Source organism: Rhinoraja longicauda, chromosome 3 (genome assembly GCF_053455715.1).
Source record: "Rhinoraja longicauda isolate Sanriku21f chromosome 3, sRhiLon1.1, whole genome shotgun sequence".
Taxonomy (NCBI): Eukaryota; Metazoa; Chordata; class Chondrichthyes; order Rajiformes; family Arhynchobatidae; genus Rhinoraja; species Rhinoraja longicauda.
In genome coordinates, this window is record NC_135955.1 from 76,372,993 (window position 1) to 76,398,291 (window position 25,299).

The 25,299-nt window shown below is 41.2% G+C and overlaps 1 protein-coding gene and 1 long non-coding RNA gene across 2 annotated transcripts in view; one reads left to right on the plus strand and one right to left on the minus strand.

Annotated features, from left to right (window-relative positions):
• The window catches only part of LOC144592109 (uncharacterized), a 235,876-nt gene extending 218,672 nt beyond the window's left edge, over positions 1-17,204 (minus strand). Inside the window, exon 1 of the long non-coding RNA XR_013547070.1 lies at positions 16,845-17,204. This is a non-coding gene — a long non-coding RNA (uncharacterized LOC144592109). The remainder of the gene's footprint in view (positions 1-16,844) is intronic.
• Positions 17,205-17,363: 159 nt separating this feature from the next.
• The window catches only part of ell2 (elongation factor for RNA polymerase II 2), a 71,493-nt gene continuing 63,557 nt past the window's right edge, over positions 17,364-25,299 (plus strand). Inside the window, exon 1 of the mRNA XM_078396472.1 lies at positions 17,364-17,682. Within this exon, the coding sequence (XP_078252598.1) occupies positions 17,548-17,682 (135 nt within the window). The 5' untranslated portion in view covers positions 17,364-17,547. The remainder of the gene's footprint in view (positions 17,683-25,299) is intronic.

Sequence of the window (25,299 nt, forward strand, 5' to 3'; positions counted from 1 at the left end):
AGTGAAGCAATAGCTACCTAGAAATCTGGAAGAAATGTACATTATTATGCATCAGCGATCACTGAATAGCTACACATTGATTGAATTAAATATTTTACCACTAACAGATGCTTCTGGCTGCTTTTCTATTACATTGATGGCCACCAGTGCAATGTTTATGATCCCTGCCAGCCAATGCAGCAGACCGCAGAACAATTTCATTTTGAGTGTTGACATCCATTGAGCCGGCTTTGTAATTGATTGCCTTGGCAAAGGGGACACTGGCAGTCTGAATGACGTCATTAATACCAGCCAACTGACAAATACAGGAAATGTTGTGCAACACCTTGGAAAGAGCCTCAGGCAAAGAAGTGTAAAATATAATAGAATATCATTCAAATAATCAACTAACTGCCTTCAATAAAAGATAGTGTTATGGAGTCATATAGTTATTGCAGCACAAAACAGCTCTTCGGCCCAATTTGCCATGCCAACGAAGGTGATTACCATCGCTGGTTCCACTTGTCTGTATTTATCCTATATTCCTCTAAACCTTTCCTCTCTTCTTCTTCTACTAATTCAAATGTCTTTTGAATGTTGTAATTGTTCCTGCCTCTACCACTTCTTCGAGCAGCTTGTTCCATATACCCACAATTCTGTGTGTGAAAAACCTGCCTATCAAGTCCACTTTAAATCTTTCCCCTCTCACTTCAAACATTCATTCTCTAGTTTTTAGACTGCCCTCCCCTGAATTAGAGGCAGTGACCGTCCAACTTATCTATGGCCCTCACGAGTTTATAAACGTTGATAAGGTGACCCCTCGGTCTCTGTCATTCCAGAGAAAATAGTCCCAGCTAATCCAGTCTCTCTGATAAGTCAAGCCCTTCAGTCACGGCAACATCCTTGTGAATCTTCGCTGCACTTTCTCCAGCTGAATCACATGCTTTCTCTAGCGTGGCAACCAGCACTGCGCACAAGTGTGGTCTCACCAATATCTTGTATAGCAATAAGATGATGTCCCAACTCTTGTACCCTATGCCCTAACACGGTGAAAGCAAGCATATTTACCACATGCTTTCTTTGCCATCCTGTCTACCTGTGTGGCCACTTCCAGAGAAATATGTACTTGTGCCCTTAGGTCTCTCTGTTCTACAACACTCCCTAGAGCCCTGCCATTCTCCTACACCTCCTTCCCTGGCTCAATTTCCCAAAATGCATCACTTTGCACCTATCTGAGTTAAATCCCATCTACCATTCCTTTTCCCACTTTTCTAGTTGATTGAGATCCAGTTATAATCAGGAGGGCAACCTTTTTTTTTTACTGTCCACTGTACCACCAATTTTGGTGTTATCTGCAAACTTACTAATTACAACATTCTAATCCAAATTATCCAAACTGATAACTCCAGCTCTCTACCAAAAATACTAGAGGAGCAAGAAGATGAACCACTCCGTCAAAATCGCGTATATTGAAGCGTAGTACGCAAAGGAGTGGAACGTCCGCCATTTTAGTAAACAAAACCCGCCGTTCGCTATGCCTCTCGCAGTGTAATCAGTGTTGTGGGGGAACAGTATGTGTGATGATACCATTTAAATGCAGAAAATATCTCATCTATCAACTCACATTTTATTGTTATTTTTATTTTTTAATGTTTTCCTCCTGCTAAATTTCTCTGATTTTATTATTTCTTACTGTTTCGGCCCATTTCCCTCCCATCCTTCCTCCCCAGCCTCTTCTTTTGTGCAGTTTCCCTTGTATTGCTCAAACACACACTGCACAAATCTAACTTATAATATAAATAAAATATATATATAAATATATATATATGAATGTGTGTTTGTGTGTGAGAGGCAAGATAGAGGTAAATAGATCGAAAGTTCCTTCTCATGGATCAGAAGCAACTTTGATTTAAAGCAACACTCTATTTCTCTCTTCACCTTATTTTTGACATGAAGTAAACAAACCATAAAGGCGATTCGGCCTTTATGATTTATGTATGTGCTATACACATACACACATATATATCTCTAGTTTCTTTCTTGTGATTTGCTCTAATTATTTGTTTAGCAACCTTTTTCGACAGACTCTCTCTCTCTCTCTCTCTCTCTGCACTGTAATGGCTCGATTGTAATTAAGTATTGTCTTTCTGCTGACTAGGTAGCACGCAACAAAAGCTTTTCACTGTACCTCAGTACACGTGGCAATAAACTAAACTGAAACTAAACTGAAATTGAAACTCTGTTACTTATTTATGCAATCAGCACAAAAGAGCTCAGTTATTATAATGCCATTAGGACTGGAACAGTGATGATGGCCGGTAATGGATGTGTTGGCTAGATCAGTAACCTGGAGAAATTTGAGTGAACTCAGTCATCGTCCATTTACATGAATTGAGTGGAAATGTTTGTAAGACATAATAAGATTGTCAAGGACTCATGTGGGGTGAGGTGAGCAAGGTGTGCAAAATTAGAGCACATTGTATTGGGGGTAGGGTATTGACATGGATGGAGAACTGGTTGGCAGACAGGAGGCAAAGAGTAGGAACTAATGGGTCCTTTTCAGAATGGCAGGCAGTGACCCGTGGGGGGGCTGCAAGGCTCGGTGCTGGGACCCCAGTTGTTTACAATATATATTAATGATTTAGAGGAGGGAATTAAATGTAACATCTCCAAGTTTGCGGATGACACAAAGCTGGGTGGCAGTGAGAGCTGCGAGGAGGATGCTATGAGGCTGTTGGGTGATTTGGATAAGTTGGGTGAGTGGGCAGAAGCATGGCAGATACAGTATAATGTGGATAAATGTGAGGTTATCCACTTTGGTGGCAAGAACAGGAAGGCAGATTATTATCTGAATGGTGTTAGATTAGGAGAAGGGGAGGTGCAACAAGAGCTGGGTGTGCTTGTACATCAGTCATTGAAAGTAAGCATGCAGTTACAGCAGGCAGTGAAGAAAGCTAATGGCATGTTGGCCTTCATTGCAAGAGGATTTGAGTTAAGGAGCAAGGAGGTCCTACTGCACATGTACAGGGCCTTGGGGAGACCGCACATGGAGTATTGTGTAAAATTTCAGTCTCCTAATTTGAGGAAGGACATTATTGCTATTGAGCGAGTGTAGCGTTGGTTCACCGGGTTAATTCCCAGGATGGCGGGACTGACATATGATGAAAGAATGGGTCGACTAGGCTAGTATTCGCTGGAATTTAGAAGGATGAGGGGATCTTACAGAAACATATAAAATTCTTAAGAGGATTGGACAGGGTAGATGCAGGAAAAATGTTCCCGATGTTGGGGGAGTTCAGAACCAGGGGTCACTGTTTAAGAATAAGGGGTAGGCCATTTAGAACTGAGATGTGGAAAAACATTTTCACCCACAGAGTTGGGAATCTGTGGAATTCTCTGCTGCAGAAGGCAATGGAGGCCAATTCACTAGATGCTTTTCAAGAGAGAGTTAGATTTAGCTCTTAGGGCTAAGGGAATCAAGGGATATGGGGAAAAAGCCAGAATGGGTTTTGGATGGTCAGCCATGATCCTATTGAATGGCGGTGCTGGCTTGAAGGGCCAAATGCCCTACTCCTGCACCCCACAATCTATGTTTTTATGTGAGGAGAACAGACAAATGCGATGATGTGCAAGAAGAGGAAGATGATACTGTTACTGTTGGTATGTGTGAAGACATGAGACGTTGGTGCGTCTACTCGTGCCATAAATTTTGGATAATGTTGCATACAAGGACATAGTAAAAGCCTTGAAAGGACACCATTGATATCAGAGAGCTGCAAGTCTGACATCTTCAACTGGACGAAATGGCTGGTGATTACACTGCAGATGTAATTTCCAGATGATTTTTTATTGGATCTTGCAAGATTACTTCTTTAGCAAACTGAAGACTCAGAGAATTTAAGCAAACTTTTTACTGCAGTGTTCAGGGAGTTTCTTTTCCACCATTTCAAACATGCGGCATCTTGCTTAGATGGGACATGTTGTTTGGCAGGGGCGAGTTGGGCCGGATGGCCTGTTTCCATGTATATATGACTCAATGACTCTATTTCAGTAAGAGATCAATTTAAGAAAGGAAGCTGACTCATAGCATTGCCCATGTTAGGCCAGTGAAGACCGGCTATAAGATGATCATAGAGAACATGCTTAGAAAAATCTGCATTACATTGAAGTCATCGTTTGCACTTGCAAATGACGTTTCAAATACATATTGTGAATGATATATTTATTTTGCAGTCCCATATGTTATGTCTAAAAGCAGATCTAGCCAAATTCTGATGAAGGTATGTTCTGAGGCAGTGTATCGGTGACCGAGATTCACTATACTGTTATGATTTTACATTTGCAGTTTATTAGCAGAACTTCAGTCACAAATGTCAGGTTGCTTTAAACTTGTGCATAAGAGGATGTCATGATGAGCATTTCCTTATTGAGTACACTCAGGTCATTATTTAATGACGCATTTCCAGATAATAGAATATAAACTTCCATAAATCAAACATATCAGCTAAAGTGGTGGCATTAATCAATGTTTTTCATCCTTCATTGACTATGTTTGCAACTGGAAAGCATTTGAGTCCATGTATCAATAGCTCCCAAATGACATCCTTCCCGGTGAAATATGCTTCTAAAAAATAAGGAATTATGCACAATTGCTCCACGATGCAAAAAGTGCTATCCACACCAGAGATCCTTCCTAAATAAGCATTAGTATCTGATTCGTGTAAAGTGAGTGAAAACCCATGATGCTGGTCCAGATTCTGGATCATTAGAAGACCATTACATTTCTTCAATTTAATGGTTCAAAGTGTGTTGACTAGAAATGATTAGTACTGTTTCCCCTTCTTGTCATTTAATTGAATGTCCTTTACTCTCAGCTGCAGTGACTCATCTATTCATCTGCCCTCACAAATAGTTATTAAGACTAACAAATGAAGCTGTTTGACCTATTGGTCCTGTAACCAAGTAGATGTTCTGGAGGAATCTAATGTATGCAGATGAGAGAGCTCAATGAAATGTATCATTTTGACACAAAGCATGGCCTGCAGATGTAAAAAATGTGAGTTGATAGATGATTCCCTTAGCATGTCAGAGGTAGTACAGCTACATGTTGTCAACTGTGGCAACTGCATCCTGCAATACTCAGATTTGTATGCTGTATTTATCCTTTTGTTACGTGTCCATACAAAGCGCAGAGCTGCATCCTCACATTAATCCTTTTTATTCCCTCGGATTCTCAATAACTTCCGGTTCTACCACTCATCTACACACTTGGAGCAATTTAGTGGCCGACTAGTCTATCAACCCACAAACTTTAGGATGCACTCACAGGAATTCAATTCAATGGTTTAATTTCATATTTCATATTTTCATATTTCAGATACAGTGTACTTTGTCACATGTACCTAGGTACAGTGAAATGCTTAGTTTCGCATACAACCTGGTAAAATTGTACAGCAGACCTCTCCTAGGCAGTTACACAAGAGTCGCCACGTTGCCGACAAAGTTACAAAAGTTCACCAAAACTGAAAATACTGGTTTACAAGAATGACACAAAATGCCAGAGTAACTCCGCCGGGTCAGGTAGCATCTCTGGAGAACATGGATAGATGATGTTCTGGGTTGCGAGCCTTGTGGGATGAAACTGAAGAACCCAGAAAAACCCATGTAGAGAATGCACACTCCTCACAGACAGCCCCTAAGTTCAGGATTGAACCTGGATCACAGACAGCCATTGTCTTCACCTTTTTAAGTGTAACTTGCAGTGCACCCCCAAACTGGTGTAAAACACCAGAATTTCATATTGGGAATGCTTATTTTACTAATGTCCTTAGCGCTCAATGAAGTGACATTCAGCTGGAGTGGTCAGAAACTGTGTAAGGAATAGCTCTGTCTTGTTTGCATGCCATTTCAAACTCCTTCCCTTTCTCACACTGACCTGTCCATCCACTGCCAGAGTAATGCTGAATGAAGGAATGGCAGATGGTGTCCATGTAGGTGGAGGGCACAGTGTAGTGAAAGCAGGTACTCTGCAGAACGACTTGGTAGAGAGGGGAAATAAATGGCAGATGGAATAGAGTAGCACAATGTGGTGTCATGCATTTTGGTAGTAGGGATAAAGGTGTAGACTATTTTCTAAATTTCTATTATCCCAATATATACATATCTGACCAAATCTGATCTGTAACTATATCTGAAATCAATTCTTCAAACTAATTTTATCTGCTTCCAAGCTCCATGAGCCTCCAATACAACCTGTGGCAAAATTTCAACCCAAATACCTGTTCCTATTGACAACTACCTCCCAAACATCTAATCTCACATGTTACCAACCTCTTTTGCTCTGAATCCCACCTGCAACTGACCCCTCTGACCTACAATCCGAGAATTAACTTTGAACCTCCTGATTTTACAAATTGTCACTGATTCTGCCCACTTCTCTTTCCAACTCACATTTTCATTGATTATTTCAATTCTGGCTGAATCCTCACTAATTTACCTCCTTTTAAACCATAGGTATTTATTCACAAAATGCTGGAGTAACTCAGCGGGTCAGGCAGCATCTCAGGAGAGAAGGAATGGGTGACGTTTCGGGTCGAGACCCTTCTTAATCCATCCTTTCTGCATACATACAAGCCCCCAAAACACCATATTTAACAGCCTTGCTTCCAAGATGCGCCCAACCCAGGCGACTATTTGCATGCTAGCCACAGAAGCAGACCTACAAACACATATTGCAATCGCTCCACACTCTTAAATCTCTATTTCTATTCTCTTATCATTTATCTATACAATGTAAATGGCTCCATTGTAATCATGCATTGTCTTTCTGCTGACTGGATAGTACGCAACAAAAACTTTTCACTGTACCTCGGTACACATGACAATAAACTAAACTGAACTGTACTAGACTTCCTCTGCCAGCTCCACATTCAGCATTGTGAGCAGTACAAATTAACTACCAGTGAGCCCGACACGAAGTTAGCAGAGCCCCCAGTCACCATCACCCTTTACAGGCACAACAACATTTCAAAACTATAATTAACAATAGACAATAGGCAATAGGTGCCAGAGTAGGCCATTCGGCCCTTCGAGCCAGCACCGCCATTCAATGTGATCATGGCTGATCATTCTCAATCAGTACCCCGTTCCTGCCTTCTCCCCATACCCCCTGACTCCGCTATCCTTAAGAGCTCTATCAAGCTCTCTGAAGTGTGCACATGTGCGGGACTCTCGGGCGGGCGAGGCTTGCGGAATCAGCGATAATTTCCAGACGCTTTGAAGATATGTATTTTGGAAATTAGTTCCTTCACACATTATTTGAAGTGATCTGTGCTGTTTCTGAAAATCCTGACCTAGAATTACATCGCTACACAAATTGTCCATAATACCAAGACATATGGATTTATAACTAGTTTTGTTCAGAATAAAGTCTACAAGACAAGATCCAACAATTTAAGCAACTCAATCTCAGAAGTTAAGCAGTGTGACATCGAGATGGAGAAACTATTGAAACCACAACGCTTGGATCTGGATCCCAACTCACCTACTGCAGCAAAGGAATGGAAGCACTGGCTTCGTACACTAAATAACTTCTTTGATGAGTGTGGCGACAATGCACCAGACAAATTCAGGACATTAATAAGCTCTGTCTCTTATGATGTATATGATTACATAGAGGAATGTACAACTTATGATTCTGCTATTGATGTACTAAGCAGACTCTTCGTTAAGACACCCAATGTAATATTTGCTCGACACCTCCTTGCTACTCGTAAACAAAAACCTGGTGAGTCACTTGATGAGTTTTTACAAGAACTTCAAAGACTTAGTAAAGACTGTGCCTTCAAAGCAGTTACAGCTGATCAATATCGACAGGAACTTATTCGAGACTCGTTTATCAATGGTTTGGCATCGCCTTTAATACGACAGAGACTATTAGAAAACAAAACCTTGGATTTACAGTCAGCTTACAATCAAGCTTACTCATTAGACTTGGCTCAGAGAAATTCAGATGCTTATGGCTCATCTAATGTGTATTCTGCTGCAACTACTACAAAAGAATCTCACCCAAGTACTAACATGGAGCAAGCTGAAACAATTTCTACTGATAAATGTGTCCTTGCTGCAGCATATACTTATCCAAAAAGGAAGTGTTACTTTTGCGGGGGTAATATTCATAATAGAGAGATATGTCCTGCTCGAGAGACAACTTGTAATAGTTGTGGCAAGAAGGGACATTATTCTAGAGTATGCAAGTCCAAAGCAACTACTAAAAGTGTGACTGCTGCCATGTATATGCCTTCTCTATGTGCAATTACAGCTGCATTTCCTCAGAGCTTGACTCATGCAGCTACAACAGTATCCATCAATGGCCATACACTTAATGTACTACTTGATTCTGGCAGTTCAGAAAGTTTTATAAATGAACAAGTTGTGTCTCGACTAAATCTAACTATAATTCCTTCAAATAGAGAAATCTCGATGGCTCTGACATCTCTCAATGCTCAAATTATTGGATCTTGATTGTAGACTTTATTCTGAACAAAACTAGTTATAAATCCGTATGTCTTGGTATTATGGAAAATTTGTGTAGCGATGTAATTCTAGGTCAGGATTTTCAGAAACAGCACAGATCACTTCAAATAATGTATGAAGGAACTATGCCTGATCTTGTATTGTCAAAGCCACCAGTATTGTGTGTTTTTTCTGCTGCATCTGTTGAATGTCAATAGACAATAGACAATAGGTGCAGGAGTAGGCCATTCAGCCCTTCGAGCCAGCACCGCCATTCAATGCGATCATGGCTGATCACTCTCAATCAGTACCCCGTTCCTGCCTTCTCCCCATACCCCCTCACTCCACTATCCTTAAGAGCTCTATCCAGCTCTCTCTTGAAAGCATCCAACGAACTGGCCTCCACTGCCTTCTGAGGCAGAGAATTCCACACCTTCACCACTCTCTGACTGAAAAAGTTCTTCCTCATCTCCGTTCTAAATGGCCTACCCCTTATTCTTAAACTGTGGCCCCTTGTTCTAGACTCCCCGAACATTGGGAACATGTTTCCTGCCTCTAATGTGTCCAATCCCCTAATTATCTTATATGTTTCAATAAGATCCCCCCTCATCCTTCTAAATTCCAGTGTATACAAGCCTAATTGCTCCAGCCTTTCAACATACGACAGTCCCGCCATTCCGGGAATTAACCTAGTGAACCTACGCTGCACGCCCTCAATAGCAAGAATATCCTTCCTCAAATTTGGAGACCAAAACTGCACACAGTACTCCAGGTGCGGTCTCACCAGGGCCCGGTACAACTGTAGAAGGACCTCTTTGCTCCTATACTCAACTCCTCTTGTTATGAAGGCCAACATTCCATTGGCTTTCTTCACTGCCTGCTGTACCTGCATGCTTCCTTTCAGTGACTGATGCACTAGGACACCCAGATCTCGTTGAACATCCCCTCTTCCTAACTTGACGCCATTCAGATAATAATCTGCCTTTCTATTCTTACTTCCAAAGTGAATAACCTCACACTTATCTACATTAAACTGCATCTGCCATGTATCCGCCCACTCACACAACCTGTCCAAGTCACCCTGCAGCCTTATTGCATCTTCCTCACAATTCACACTACCCCCCAGCTTAGTATCATCTGCAAATTTGCTAATGGTACTTTTAATCCCTTCATCTAAGTCATTAATGTATATCGTAAATAGCTGGGGTCCCAGCACCGAACCTTGCGGTACCCCACTGGTCACTGCCTGCCATTCCGAAAGGGACCCATTTATCCCCACTCTTTGCTTTCTGTCTGTCAACCAATTTTCTATCCATGTCAGTACCCTACCCCCAATACCATGTGCTCTAATTTTGCCCACTAATCTCCTATGTGGGACCTTGTCGAAGGCTTTCTGAAAGTCGAGGTACACCACATCCACTGACTCCCCCCTGTCAATTTTCCTAGTTACATCCTCAAAAAATTCCAGTAGATTTGTCAAGCATGATTTCCCCTTCGTAAATCCATGCTGACTCGGAATGATCCTGTTACTGCTATCCAAATGCTCAGCAATTTCGTCTTTTATAATTGACTTCATTATTCACTAATTTATCCTCTAAGTGCAAGCCAATTGCTACAAAATCAAGACATTTTAGTACGGATGACAAAAACTTTATCACCACAGAATTAACTAATCTTTTACGGCACGGTAGCGCAGCAGTAGAGTTGCTGCTTTACAGCGAATGCAGCGCCGGAGACTCAGGTTCGATCCTGACTACGGGTGCTGCACTGTAAGGAGTTTGTACGTTCTCCCCGTGACCTGCGTGGGTTTTCTCCGAGATCTTCGGTTTCCTCCCACACTCCAAAGACGTACAGGTATGTAGGTTAATTGGCTGGGTAAATGTAAACATTGTCCCTAGTGGGTGTAGGATAGTGTTAATGTACGGGGATCACTGGGCGGCACGGACTTGGTGGGCCGAAAAGGCCTGTTTCCGGCTGTATATATATGATATGATATGATATGAGAAGGGATCATAGAGCCCAGCTCTTCCCCTTGGAGGGCACAAGTTGTCATGGTTAAGGACCCCTTGGAGAGACATAGAAAGAGACTCTGCATTGATTACTCTCAAACTATAAACCAGTTCACGGAGCTTGACGCATATCCATTACCTCGTATAGAAGATATTATCAATACATTAGCTAAGTATAAGGTATTCTCTACTTTTGACCTAAAAAGTGCTTACTACCAAATTCCTTTGAAAGAATCAGAAATGAAATACACCGCGTTTGAAGCAAATGGAAAATTATACCACTACTGCAGAGTTCCTTTTGGTGTAACTAATGGTGTGGCAGTTTTTCAGAGAGAGATGGACAAACTTGTTGAACAGGAAAACCTTAAAGATACTTTCCCTTTTCTTGATAATATAACTATTGCAGGAAAAGACCAAGCTGAACATGACAAAAATGTACAACGGTTTTTAGAAGTTGTACATTCTAAAAATCTAACATTAAATGAGGCTAAGTGAATAATATCAGTGTCATCAATTAATATTCTTGGTTATTGGGTTGGAAATGATATGATCAAGCCTGATCCAGAAAGACTCCGCCCACTCCAAGAGATACCTGTTCCAGCTACATTAAACTCTCTACGAAGGGTTCTTGGCATGTTTGCATATTATGCTAAATGGATACCAAATTTCTCTGACAAAATTCAACCTTTGATTAGAGCAAAATCTTTCCCCCTTGACTCTACAGCAATTGGTGCCTTTACTTCTTTAAAGAAACAATTAGAATCTGCGACATTACACGCCATCGGTGAGGATCTCCCCTTTGTTGTTGAATGTGATGCCTCTGATTTAGCAGTATCAGCAACATTAAATCAAGGAGGACGACCAGTGGCTTTCATGTCTCGTACTCTCCAAGGTAGTGAATTGCATTACCCACCCGTCGAAAAGGAAGCTACAGCAATTATTGAAGCAGTGAGAAAATGGAGTAATTTCCTTGCTCGCCAGCATTTCACTTTGATAACAGATCAGCGTTCAGTAGCTTTTATGCTAGATAATCGGAAGCGAACGAAGATTAAAAACAGTAAAATTCATGAATGGAGGATTGAATTATCTGCATATAGTTATTCAATTGAGTACCGCCCTGGTAAGGATAATGTTGCTCCGGATGCATTAACTCGAACATTTTGTGCCTCTGTTCATTCTTCTGCACTCACTGATCTTCACAATGGGCTGTGTCATCCTGGAGTCACTCGTATGTTACACTATGTTCGTTCCAAAAACTTGCCTTTCTCTACAGAAGTTGTGAAGATGACATGTGCTTCATGTAGAATCTGTGCTGAATTAAAACCAAGGTTTTTCCGTCCTGAAGAAGGAAGATTGATCAAAGCTACTCAACCTACGGAACGTTTGAGTATTGACTTCAAAGGGCCTTTACCATCCTCCTCTCAAAATGTTTATATACTTACCATAGTTGGTGAATATTCGAGGTTTCCATTTGCATTTCCTTGTCCAAATATGTCAGCTGCTACGGTTATCAAATGTTTAGATCAACTGTTTCATTCTGTGGATTTCCAAGTTATATACATTCTGATAGGGGCACCTCATTCATGTCAAAAGATTTAAAGGACTACCTTTCTAATAGAGGAATTGCAACAAGTAAAACAACACCATATTATCCTATTGGAAATGGTCAGGTTGAGAGGTATAACGGAATCATTTGGAAAGCAGTGAAACTGGCTTTAAAGTCAAACGACATACCAGATCGGCAGTGGGAATGTGTTCTACCAGATGCATTACATTCCATCAGATCTCTACTGTCAACCGCTACCAATACTACTCCACATGAGCGGTTCTTTAACTTCAAACGGTGTTCTTCTAGTGGTACTTCTCTGCCATCATGGTTGACTAGCCCTGGGCCTATGTTGCTTCGTCAATATGTCCGATCAAATAAGAATGAGCCCTTTGTTGATGAAGTTGAACTGACTGATGTCAACCCTTCTTATGCAACTATCAAGTATCAGGATGGACGTCAGACAACCGTCTCACTTCGTGACCTTGCACCATGTCCATCTTCTCCATCAGCTCCATCACTCCTTGATAATATTAATCGAGAACTTCCTTCAACACTCCCATCATCCCCTATGAAAACTTCTATAAGTAATTCTAAAATTGAAAATGTAAATAACAATATGAGTGAAGTTGATAACCAAGCAATATATGTACCACCAGCTATTGAAACACCATTATCTCCTGATGCTCCAGTGCTGCGACGGTCATCAAGACATACTAAACCCCCTGACCATCTCAACTTATAAATAGGAGGGGAGAATGAAGTGTGCGCATGTGCGAGACTCTCGGGCGGGCGAGGCCTGCGGAATCAGCGATAATTTCCAGACGCTTTGAAGATATGTATTACGGAAATGAGTTGCTTAAAGCTTAAATAAAGTTTAAGTAAATTGGAATTTTCTTTTACCTCACAACACTCTCTCTTAAATGCATTCAGAGAATTGGCCTCCACTGCCTTCTGAGGCAGAGAATTCCACAGATTCACAACTCTCTGACTGAAAACGTTTTTCCTCATCTCCGTTCTAAATGGCCTACCCCTTATTCTTAAACTGTGGCCCCTGGTTCTGGACTCCCCCAACATTGGGAACATGTTTCCTGCCTCTAACGTGTCCAACCCCTTAATAATCTTAAACATTTCGATAAGATCCCCTCTCATCCTTCTAAATTCCAGTGTATACAAGCCTAGTCGCTCCAGTCTTTCAACATATGACAGCCCCGCCATTCCGGGAATTAACCTAGTAAACCTACGCTGCACGCCCTCAATAGTAAGAATATCCTTCCTCAAATTTGGAGACCAAAACTGCACACAGTACTCCAGGTGCGGTCTCACTAGGGCCCTGTACAACTGCAGAAGGACCTCTTTGCTCCTATACTCAACTCCTCTTGTTATGGAGGCCAACATTCCATTGGCTTTCTTCACTGCCTGCTGTACCTGCATGCTTCCTTTCAGTGACAAATGCACTAAGACACCCAGATCTCGTTGTACGTCCCCTTTTCCTAACTTGACACCATTCAGATAATAATCTGCCTTCCTATTCTTACCACCAAAGTGGATAACCTCACACTTATCCACATTAAACCGCATCTGCCATGCATCCGCCCACCCACACAACCTGTCCAAGTCACCCTGCAACCTCATAGCATTCTTCCTCACAGTTCACACTGCCACCCAGCTTTGTATCATCTGCAAATTTGCTAATGGTACTTTTAATCCCTTCATCCAAGTCATTGATGTATATTGTAAATAGCTGTGGTCCCAGCACCGAGCCTTGCGGTACCCCACTAGTCACTGCCTGCCATTCTGAAAGGGACCCATTTATCCCCACTCTTTGCTTTCTGTCTGTCAACCAATTTTCTATCCATGTCAGTACCCTACCTCCAATACCATGAGCTCTAGTTTTGCCCACTGATCTCCTATGTGGGACCTTGTCAAAGGCTTTCTGAAAGTCGAGGTACACCACATCCACCGGCTCTCCCCTGTCAATTTTCCTAGTTACATCCTCAAAAAATTCCAGTAGATTAGTCAAGCATGATTTCCCCTTCGTAAATCTTTGCTGACTCGGAACGATCCTGTTACTGCTATCCAAATGCACCGCAATTTCTTCTTTTATAATTGACTCCAGCAGCTTCCCCACCACTGATGTCAGACTAACTGGTCTATAATTTCCCGTTTTCTCTCTCCCTCCTTTCTTAAAAAGTGGGATAACATTAGCTACCCTCCAATCCACAGGAACTGACCCTGAATCTATAGAACATTGGAAAATGATCACCAATGCGTCCATAATTTCTAGAGCCAGCTCCTTAAGTACCCTGGGATGCAGACCATCAGGCCCTGGGGATTTATCAGCCTTCAGTCCCATCAATCTACCCAAAACTTTTTCCTGCCTAATGTGGATTTCCTCCAGCTCCTCCGTCACCTTAGGATCTCTGGCCACTAGAACATCTGGATTTTCTCCAAGATATTCAAAAACGTCAGTTCATTTAGAAGTCAAAAATATGTAAAAGCAGCTTGGTATGTATAAAGCAACCAGATCAAATTTTGTTTGAATAAAGCCATTTACTTGATTAACTATCCTGAGGTGCTTTTCATGGATAAATAAGAAATGTCTGCAAATGCACAATGAAAGAGAAAGATTCTGAGGAAATTTGAACAGATAGCAAGAGAAATAACAGGGTCAATGGAAGTTTCATGAGCAGTGATAAGATATCGTAAAACTCCGGTATGAATACTAGACACTTCCATGGAGTCCTTCCTGTCTGCCACCATAGTTTTGTTGGGCTTACAATTTACACCATATTTAAATAGGCAGATGGAGTTCCTGCAATACCTGGAGCTCACTTAAACTGGGTTTTTGTAGTTTACTTTGCATCATCAGTTTGTCAGAGATGAAAATAACCACTGATAAGGTTTGCCAATATATGCAGCAAATTCAAAGCAAGCAAATATTCACTTATCTCCATTCATAGCACAGCATCTACACAAATGCTTTATCTTTGTATTATTACTTTGTCCACATTTGCAGCCTCATCCATCTCATAAGGTCATGTGATAGATGCAGAATTAGGCCATTCGGCCCATCAAGTCTACTACGCCATTCAATCATGGCTGATCTATCTCTCCATTCTAACCCCATTCTCTAGCCTTCTTGCCATAATCCCTGACACCTGCACTGATCAAGAATCTAACCATCTCTGCCTTAAACATATCCATTGACTTGATTCTTGATTTCATCTACATGGTATCTCTGGATGATATCAAAAGACACAAGGCTGGTTTCCATGTCTACACTGACACCTAGGACCACATTACACCAGTCATAAAGGTAAAATACCTTGATAATGGACTCTAAAATAAAAACAAAGTTTGCAGAAAATGCTCAAATGATGAGACAGCATCTTCCACAATCTTCATTAAATTCTATCTTCACAACCACCACACACTTCTTATTTAATACCTCAAATCTATGATCAGTACCATCAGCAAAAGGCAACAGGTTTTATGTGGCTACCTTGTATATACTTTTCTCCATCTTGTACATTTTTTCCAATTCCTCCTTAATTTATTTTAGTCCAGATATAAGAATGATTCCAATTTCCACATCCCTGGAAATTCCAGTAAATCATTATGCACCCTCTTAGGTCCTACACATCTATATACTAAAACTCTCATTTGTTTGTATGTTTGGTTAATTAAGCCAGCACCACCATTCAATATGATTATGGCTGATCAATCAAAATCAGTACCCTGTTCTGGCTTTTTCCCCATATCCCTTGATTCCCTTAGCCCTGAGAACTAAATCTAACTCTCTCTTGAATCATTCACCTAAAACAATTAAATTTCCTCTTTCCACTGCTGCTGCCTGACCAGCTGAGTATTTCCAGCATTTTCTGTTTTATTTTAGATTTTTATCATCTGTAGATACCTGTGTCTCTTGTTGGAGATCTAAATAATATAAGAAACTCCATACCTTCTTTGTCCTTTGACTTATTGCTATTGCAGACTATCTAAGCATCAATGAAGTATTTCATTATCACCACTCTACTGCTTTTGCGATTCTCTGTAATTTCCCAACAAATTAATTTCTCCATATTCTTCCCATTAGTTGGCAGTCGTTTTGAATAGTATTTATTCACAAAATGCTGGAGTAACTCAGAATGTCAGGCAGCATCTCAGGAGAGAAGGAATGGGTGACGTTTCGGGTCGAGGCGTTTGAATAGGCTCAGTTCTGTAATTAGACCTCTGCTGATTCATAATTCTAAACAAATAGGTTCAGTCCTGTTGTTCCAAGACATCCTCGCCAAGATAGACACAAATTGCTGGAATAACTCAGCAGGTCAGGCAGCATCTCTGGAGAGAAGGAATGGGTGACGTTTCGGGTCGAGTCCCTTCTTCAGTTTCCTTCTCTCCAGAGATGCTGCCTGTCCCGCTGTTAATCCAGTTTATTGTGTCTATCTTCGGTTTAAACCAGCATCTGCAGTTCCTTCTTACACATCCTGTCTTTAGACTCTAAGAGACGTGGAAGCAAAGCTTTGGGGATTTTTTTTTGATCGGTTAATTCACACAAGGAAAACTGATTTTCATTTATAAAGTGAACTACACAAAATATGCTGATTTACACCGAAGATAGACGCGAAATGCTAGAGCAACTCCGCGGGGCGGGCAGCATTTTTGAAGTACCGTTCACAACTCCGACACGTCCCAAAGCACATTAGAGATGGACGTGGAGCACCAGTGAAGTGCAGTCACTGTGGCAATTCAGGACGTGGGCAATCAGACAAGCTTCCCTTGCACGACCTCACCTCAACAGACGTCACTCGGCGAAGAGGCCAAGATCCCCGCTGGCGGCCCGGCCTGTGACGTTTTTTAATTTACATAATTACACGGTCACCAAAGTACGTCATGCGACGGGCAACCGCGATGACAGTTCGTCCGCTGGAATCCGGTGCGTGACGTCTGCGCGCCAATCAGCGTCCGCGGGACCGGAGGGCGGACTCGATCAGTCTGAAGAAGGGTCTCGACCCGAAACGTCACCCATTCCTTCTCTCCCGAGATGCTGCCTGACCTGCTGAGTTACTCCTGCATTTTGTGAATAAATCGATTTGTACCAGCATCTGCAGTTATTTTCTTATACTCCGAGACTGATTGCCAGCTGCGGCGTGACGTCAGACGCGTCTGAGGCGAGCACCCGCCGAAGGATCCCATTCGATTATTTCCCATTGGCCCGGGTGAGGATGATGGACGTTGCGCCCAACCAATCAGACAGCGGAGACCTCCACCAGCGAGAGGGGAGGTCGGGACGGGGTGAGCCAATGAGAGGGTTGGAGAGGCTGCGAGCTGGGCGGGATGTGCTTGTCCAAAGAAGTTGGGTGGCAGGCATTTGCCCCACAGTTACCCCCTCGGTTGCTCTGCTGGATGGTTCCTTCAGAGCCCGGGGAAGGGACGGCAGAGAGGAGGTGGACGATGAGAGGGACAGTAAACTGATGCCGGAGGGCCGAGTCCAAGATGGCGGCAGCGCTCGCTGTGGATCAACGTTACGGGCTGTCGTGTGGGAAAGAGAATCCCGGCAAAATCACCGTCTTTCATGTTAAATTGACAGAGACAGCCTTTCGAGCGCTGGAAGCCTTTCAAAATGCAAAGGTGCGGGTTGGGGAAGGTTTATAATTTATTTAAATGCTATTCCAACTTTTCGTTTACGGGACAAGTAATGACTGACAGTTCAGATGCCGACAGTGGAAAGCCGAGGAGGGAGGGGGGGATTAAAGAGTTTAAAACTTACTGTGAGCTATTCTTTCGTTGCTCAATCTAATTCATATATATCTAATCAAACCTTCGCGTGCTGAAAAAAAACACGGCTTCTCCCAAATTTTTATATTCTTTTCCACTGGACCGTAGTTTCTAGTGCAAAGGAAAAGCACTGATAGTTCGTTTGCTGCATTTGTTTCTATCCTTTTTTTCTGAACCGATAACTTGCCATCGGAGTTAAAGTAAAACTTGACCAACTGAGATTGTTGCCTTGAACAAAACTCAGCAGACTATTCGGTTTTCGGTGTCTCTGTCGCCCACTGCTGCTGTTATTTCGTTAACAGATGTTAATTGACATTTAATTTCAAATATTAAATGTCACACACATTTTGGAATTCTAGCAGCAGACAGTAACGGGTAAAGTTTGGATATATTGGTATGATATTGAAATGTTTTGAAATTGAAATAATAAACTTCATCGTTTAAATAGTTTAATGTGACTCAAGACGATTCTCTAACTGCATTATTAAATGGAGATTCCGAGTACGTGATGTGTGTTGGGAAGCGATTAGGCGAGGCTGATTAACCTCTGCAGTAGCCATTTCAATCGCGACATACTGTATTTGCATAGTGGCTCTAGGCGTATTTCATAGAAATGTTAAATCGCAATGATTAAGTAATGTCAATTTCAGTGAATTAAAACAAATTAATTTCACTTAACCGTTCGAAATATCTGGCAGGATTTTTGATCCTGAGACAAACTTGCTAAACCGTATCTAAAATATGGTGGGGGTGGGTTGGCGTTGGACTGTGCATGGCAGCAGCAGCAGCCAGCCCAGCAGGGTGGCTAAGTCTAACCGAATACACATAGACTTAATTAACCAAAAATACTGAATCCCCATTTATTCCGTTTTCTTTTACCTTTGGTGGTCGTTCGGTTGAGAGATGAGTGAGTTTTTTTCACTTGTCACGTTCGTTTGATTGGCTGAGACTAACATTTTTTTCTGCAGGCGGTCATTTTACCGATTAATTTGCGTAGGTAGTATTGACACAGCAAACGTTACCTCATTGGTGTATGGATCTTCTTGCAAAAGTGTAGAACGTTTTATCTTTTAGTTGCTATTCTTTTAATGTTATTATTCATTAAATGAATATTTGCCGTTTCTAATTTCATGAATAATTTATGAAGAAGCCGTCTGTCATTGCATTGACTGCTTAACCTGCCCAGACGCCAGGCTGACCTAAAATTGCTGTTCCGTCCATTTAAAAAAAAGTACGTCGAATTCTCCAGTCGTATCTTCAGTTCAGAAGAGGGTCCTTTAGTTGGAGCGCAAATGTTTGATACATCTGCCGGGTTCCTGAGTTTTGTTTTAAGCTTTGCTTGTATTAGACGTAAAGAATTACATATTTTGAAGTTTGTTGAAAGCTGAAGGGAAATAACTTGCAAATCACATGCTTATGGTGAGCTGTTGACAAGTTTGGGTGTACAGTATTTCAAATCTGAGTGCCATGGCTCATTGCAAATATTGTTAAGTGTAGCTATTTTTTGGCCTGTGTGTGTGATTGGGTTGGGAGACAGTTTGCTCTATCTTCCTGTTGTGTCAGCAAACTGCAGCAGTGCTTATTCAATAACTTTGTGCACTTCGTGCAGCCGCCTTAGTCCTGAAGTCGGACTGATCCCTCCCCCGAGGTGTGCCCAGGGTCTTAAGACCCGTCGTCATGGTGGCCAGATGGGCCAGGACCTTGACCAGCTGCTAAGTTCCTGTGGACTTCCGCCGCTGGAAGTATAGGATTTTGGTGTGTGTGCTTATCATTCCCTACAATGCTATGTACGACAGTGATCGCAACTTCTACTGAAGTGTGGATGGCCGTTGGCTCAATAGGAGCTCATCCGCCCTTTGACAGGTCTTGTTTTTGGTCCTGCTGGGGGTCCACAGCCCCCTCCTTGCCTAGCAAACCAAGTAGGGGAGACAGTTTAGTCGCCGGCTATCTGACCATGGAGCAGGTAGTACGGGATTACATGGTGCCCCTGGCAGGGAGAATTCCCGACCTCTTTGTGTTTGTCTGCCCGAGTTGCCTTTGGGTCGGCCGAGGGTAATGGGTGTAACAGACATCCTTCAGTCCACGGCGGGCGGGAAGACGGAACCCAGGATGACCAAACAACACCATGCTGAAGACGTTGATGGAAGACGCAAATGTAGAGACAAAAGAGGAGCTTGCCAGCTGAATGGAGGACAGATGTGTGGTGCATCCGTCACCATGCCCGTCGGAAACCAGCACCACACTGCGTCGCTAATGTTTTCAACGATTTTAAATAAATAAAGTACTTATTCAATTTAATTATGTTCAATTACAGTATTTATTCATTAATATGGTACTCCATGACCTGTTTGCTTTGGATTAATAAGAAAAAAATATTTAAAATATTAAACACTGCATTTCTTGGCCTAACCCTTACGTAAAATAAAACTTTAGAGCTCATCCAAGGTTTTCAAATTGTATCCATTTGAGTAAATAAACAGACCACTTTCAATGGGTCAGGCAGAATCTGGAGGAAAATGTGAAGACATCAGGAGTGGCAGGAGTAGAATTAGGCCATTCGGCCCATCAAGTCTATTCTGCCATTCAATCATGGCTGATCACTCCCTCCTAACCCCATTCTCCTGTCTTCTCCCCATAACCTCTGACACCCTTCCTAATCAAGAATCTATCTCTGCCTTAAATATATCCACTTTGCCTCCAAGGCCTTCTGTGGCAAAGAATTCCACACATTCACCACTCTCTGATTAAAGAATTTCCCCTCCATCTCCTTCCTAAAAGAACATCCTTTAACTCTGAGGCTATGACCTCTAGTCCTTGACTCTCCCACTAGTGGAATCATCCTCTCCACATCCACTCTATCCAAGCCTTTCACTATTCTGCATGTTTCAATGAGGTTCCCCCTCATTCTTCAAAGCTCTTGCGAGTATAGGCCAGTGCTGTCAAACGCTCATCATATGTTAACCTACTCATTCCTGGGATAATTCTTGTACACCTCCTCTGGTCCCTCTCCAGATCCAGCACATCCTCAGATATGGTGCCCAAAATTGCTCACAATATTCCAACCATTCCTAACCATGAGCCTCTGCATTACATCTCTGTTTTTGTATATGTGCTCTTTAAGCATTGCGTTTGCTGACATCAGCCTGAAACATTGTCCACTTTAAGCAAGGCATTTGGCAATGTTCCTCATGGTAGGCTGCTCTGGAAGGTTAAATCGCATGGGATCCAAGGAGCGACTGCCAACAGGATAGAAAATTGGCTTCATGGAAGGAAGCAGAAAATGTTGGTGGAAGGTTGTTTTTCGGATTGGAGGCCTGTGACTAATGGTGTGCCTCAGGATTTAGTGCTGAACCCATTACTGCTTGTCATCTATATCAATGATTTGGATGAGATCATGTGGCATGATTAGCAAGTTTGCAGATGACACTAAAGTATTGTAGATAGCGAAGATGGTTGGTCAAAAATTGCAGCAGGATCTTGATTGGGTGGGCTGAGGAACGGTTGATGGAATTTAATACAGAGAAGCACAAGATATTGACTTTTGGGGTGTCTGACCAGGGCAGGACCTGCAGAGTGAATGGCAGGACTCTGGAAAGTGTTATAGAGGAGTGCAGGTACATTGTTCCTTGAAAGTGGCCTCACAGGTAGATAGGGTGGTCAAGAAGGCTTTCAGCACATTGGCCTTCATAAGTCAGAATATTGAGTATAGAAGTTGGGAAGTCATGTAACTTGTATTTGGTGAGGTCAAATTTAGAGTAATGTGTTCAGTTTTGTTCACCCTGTTATAGGAAATTTTTTGTTAAGCTGGAATGGGTGCAGAGAAGATTCATGAGGATGTGCTAGGTTTCAAGGGCCGGAACCAAGGGAGAGGTTGAGCTAGCTAGGACTTTATTCCTTGGAATGCAAGATGATGAGGAGTGATGTTATAGAGGTACATAAGATCATGAGGTGAATTGAAAGGGTGAATGCACAGTCTTTTACCCAGAGTCGGGAAATCAAAAACCAGAGGACATAGTTTTAAAGTGAAGGGGAAAAGATTTAATAGGAACCTGAGGGGCAACCTTTTCACACAAGGTGATAGGTATATGGAATGATTTGCCAGAGGAGGTAGTTGAGGCAGGGACTATCGCAACATTTAAAAAAACATTTGGACAGGTACATGGATAGGGATAGGTTTAGAGGGATATATATAGGCAGAACCCTTTGGTGGAACAAATGTAGACGGGGCATGCTGACCGGCATAGGCAAATTAAGCTAAAGGGCCTGTTTCTATGCTCTATGACACTTCCCTCCACAACTGTTCCACCATGTTCTCCGAGATGCTGCCTGACCCACTGAGTTATTCTAGCACTTTGTGTCCATTTTCTAAACCAGCATCTGCAGTACCTTGTTTCTCCACCAAATTTCTCCACTGGTTTTTTTTTTTTAATCAACATGATTTCAACATCTGTAGTCTTTTATGTATCTGTAAACATTTCAAAGCTGTTTAAAACCCCTTGATCTTCTTTTTTTGGATGTGGAAAATCCAAGCAAAGACTACAGACCCACAAAATTTCAGTTGCCAATTTACACAATCTGTTAACGTGGACCAAGAATGAATATTCTTTAATATTATGAAGAGAGCTGGCTGAGTCCTAACTTTTTTAATTTATGCAGAAATGTCACTTCAGACCCCCTGCAATTTATTTAGTTTTGTTTATTGTCATGTCTACTGAGGTACACTGAAAAGCTTTTGTGTACTAATATTTTTATTTCTATTTTTTGTTACAATGTTAGCCAATTTTCTCGTCTAGAAATTCCACATTCAAAAAGGGTCTGCATTAATTGATTTGTGTAATTGGTGGTTATGGGCATTGGGGGAAATCATTTTGGGTTTCCAGTTCTGGTTGGTAGTGTTTGGTTTGCTTTCTAAATCCTGCGGACTGTAGTTTGGCTGTGATGTCCTAACATTCTGCACCCAGAAGGCTCTCTTATCATGATGTTATGACCAAGAATCAGTTACTACGTTACCAAAGGATGCTGCTTTTTCTCTTGCAGGACATAATTCCATTAAGGGACCAGTTTGCACTGAGTTTGGATTATTATGACAAAGTCCTTTTTTTCTTTCTGTCAGCCAAAGCTGCACTGCATGCACTTTTCACACAAGTTTTTTTTTTCCTGCCTCTGACCCCATCTCCTACAATATCCAGGATTGTGAAGCCAATTAAAACATCTTTTTGACAAGGTTAAGATTAAACTTAACCCAGCAAAGTAATTGGTTACATCCACTGACTCAATGTTATCTCAAATATACTTTAACCCTCATGCTTGTTCTCATCACCACTTTTTTCTGACTTTTCTAATATTGCCATGCCTGACTTCCTACTTGGTAGTACCATCATCTCTGGATACACTCGAGTTAATAAGTTCTTTCTGTATCCTAATTTACACAATGATCTTCCTCTCACCCTTGCATTTACTGACTTGCATTCACTTGACCATTTCATTATTGTATTCAAATGCACTTGTCAATCTTCTGAGATCCGTGTCACTCTATTTCTGGTTTCTTGGTATGATATTTTATTTCTCCTCGTTTGATGGTGCTTTTTTAAATATTCATTTTCAGGATGTGGATGTTGCTGGCAAGCCCAGCAATTATCATAGTTGTACATAATGGGTTAGTGGTGCATTAAAAGGGCTGTATTGTTGTGGATCACAAACAGAACTGAATTAAATTCCCCAAATGCTATGGCCTATTCAAACCTGTTTCAGACCTTTTGAATATTGTCCTCCTTTTTTTTTTTGCTGCTTGGATCCTAAGCCCTTGGATAGTCTCTAATTCACATTAGTCTCTTTCCCTATCATGCTCATTAAAACTTTTTGACCATTCTTTTGATCATCACCTTTCCTGTGCTAAAGTTTACTAAGGGTATGTAATTCTATTTTAAAAAACCACTAAATATGATGTAGCTTGTTGTGTGTTGCCACTGTTTTTTTTAACCCACCTGATATAAAGGAGTTTTCATTTAGTGCAATATAATGCAGTGTCATAATCTATTCTGATCGACTTATTTATAATTCCAGTCAATGATAGATAACGGTATGATTTTGTTTTGGGCAATTTTGTATCTCGTGAACAGGCATTTTTTGAACATCAAGCACGTGACTGAATAATTGAGTGGAGGGCCTGATAACACATTCTATTAACAAAAGTGAGAATGCTGCATAATTAGATCAATCCTTTTTTCATTCTGAATCTCCCCATCATTAGGGAGTTATAGAAGATAACTAATATATTTGTATTGTGATGAGAACTATATTTAAATTATGTGCATGTATTCTTTTTGACACAGTTTAAATTTTTCTGAACAGGAATCATTGCAGCAAATATAAATATTTGTACTATTTTTTTCAATGTTAAAATGTAAACCCTTTTTATGGATATAATCCCAATTAATTTATTACTTAGCATGTGATTGATATATTAATTAGAAGGTAAATGCGTGCAGTCAATTTCATCAAACTTACAAAAATATATCTGATTAGAAATGTTTTGGCAACTAGCAAATTCAGCTTCAAACAATATTTGAATATTCATAATTCCTGTACATGTTAAAATATTGAAAGATTATTGAAAGTATATTGGAGCACAATTTTGACTGAATTCCTGGTGCCGTTTTCCTCCCCATTGTACCACTTGCTTTTAGTGTAAGTGAAGTCTTGTTTTAAAATGCATAAAATTGGCTGTGAAATGCCGACTTGAAAACTATTTGTCCCATTATATCCACACATGCTCGTCCAAGTGACTTTTGAATGTAGTAAGTTTTTGTCTTATGCCCTTAAAATAAGTGAATTGTAGACTCCTTTCCTCTGTTATTCTACTACCAATGTAAATCGTGATTGAAGAGAACAACCCCAGCCTATCCATTGTTTCTTCATAAATAAAATTCCGCAGTCCTGTTGACTGGAACAAAGTCAAGAATGTAGGACAATTTCTTTGGCCTAACTGCAGTTTTGTTCCATATTGGCTTGATGTTCTGCTTCTTTGTCTTAATCAATAAAGGCAAATCTCCTTAAAATATGGACACCTGTCTTGGTCCTTCGAACAATATGTGAATGAACATTACAAAGCCCCAATGTTCCTCAAAATCATACAAGTGACTGTATATTTATTTGCCCTTTTTGTATTTTGAGTGCTCTACCACATACTTTGGCACATACTTTTGTCCATCCAGATGTTTTCTGATCACCTGAACAGTTCATAATATATTAAGGTCACAGCTTGTTTTCTTCACAATCATCTAACTGGGCTCATTTTGTACAGTTGCAAATAATCATGACCTGTTCATTTATGTTAGAAATACAGCATGGAAGAGACATAGCAGTACTCATCCAAAACCCTACATCCTGGCTCTAAAACACATGTCTGCCATTATCCTTCCTCCTATCACTGAACTGGCTTTCGACATATACCTCATCAAAAGTCTTGTT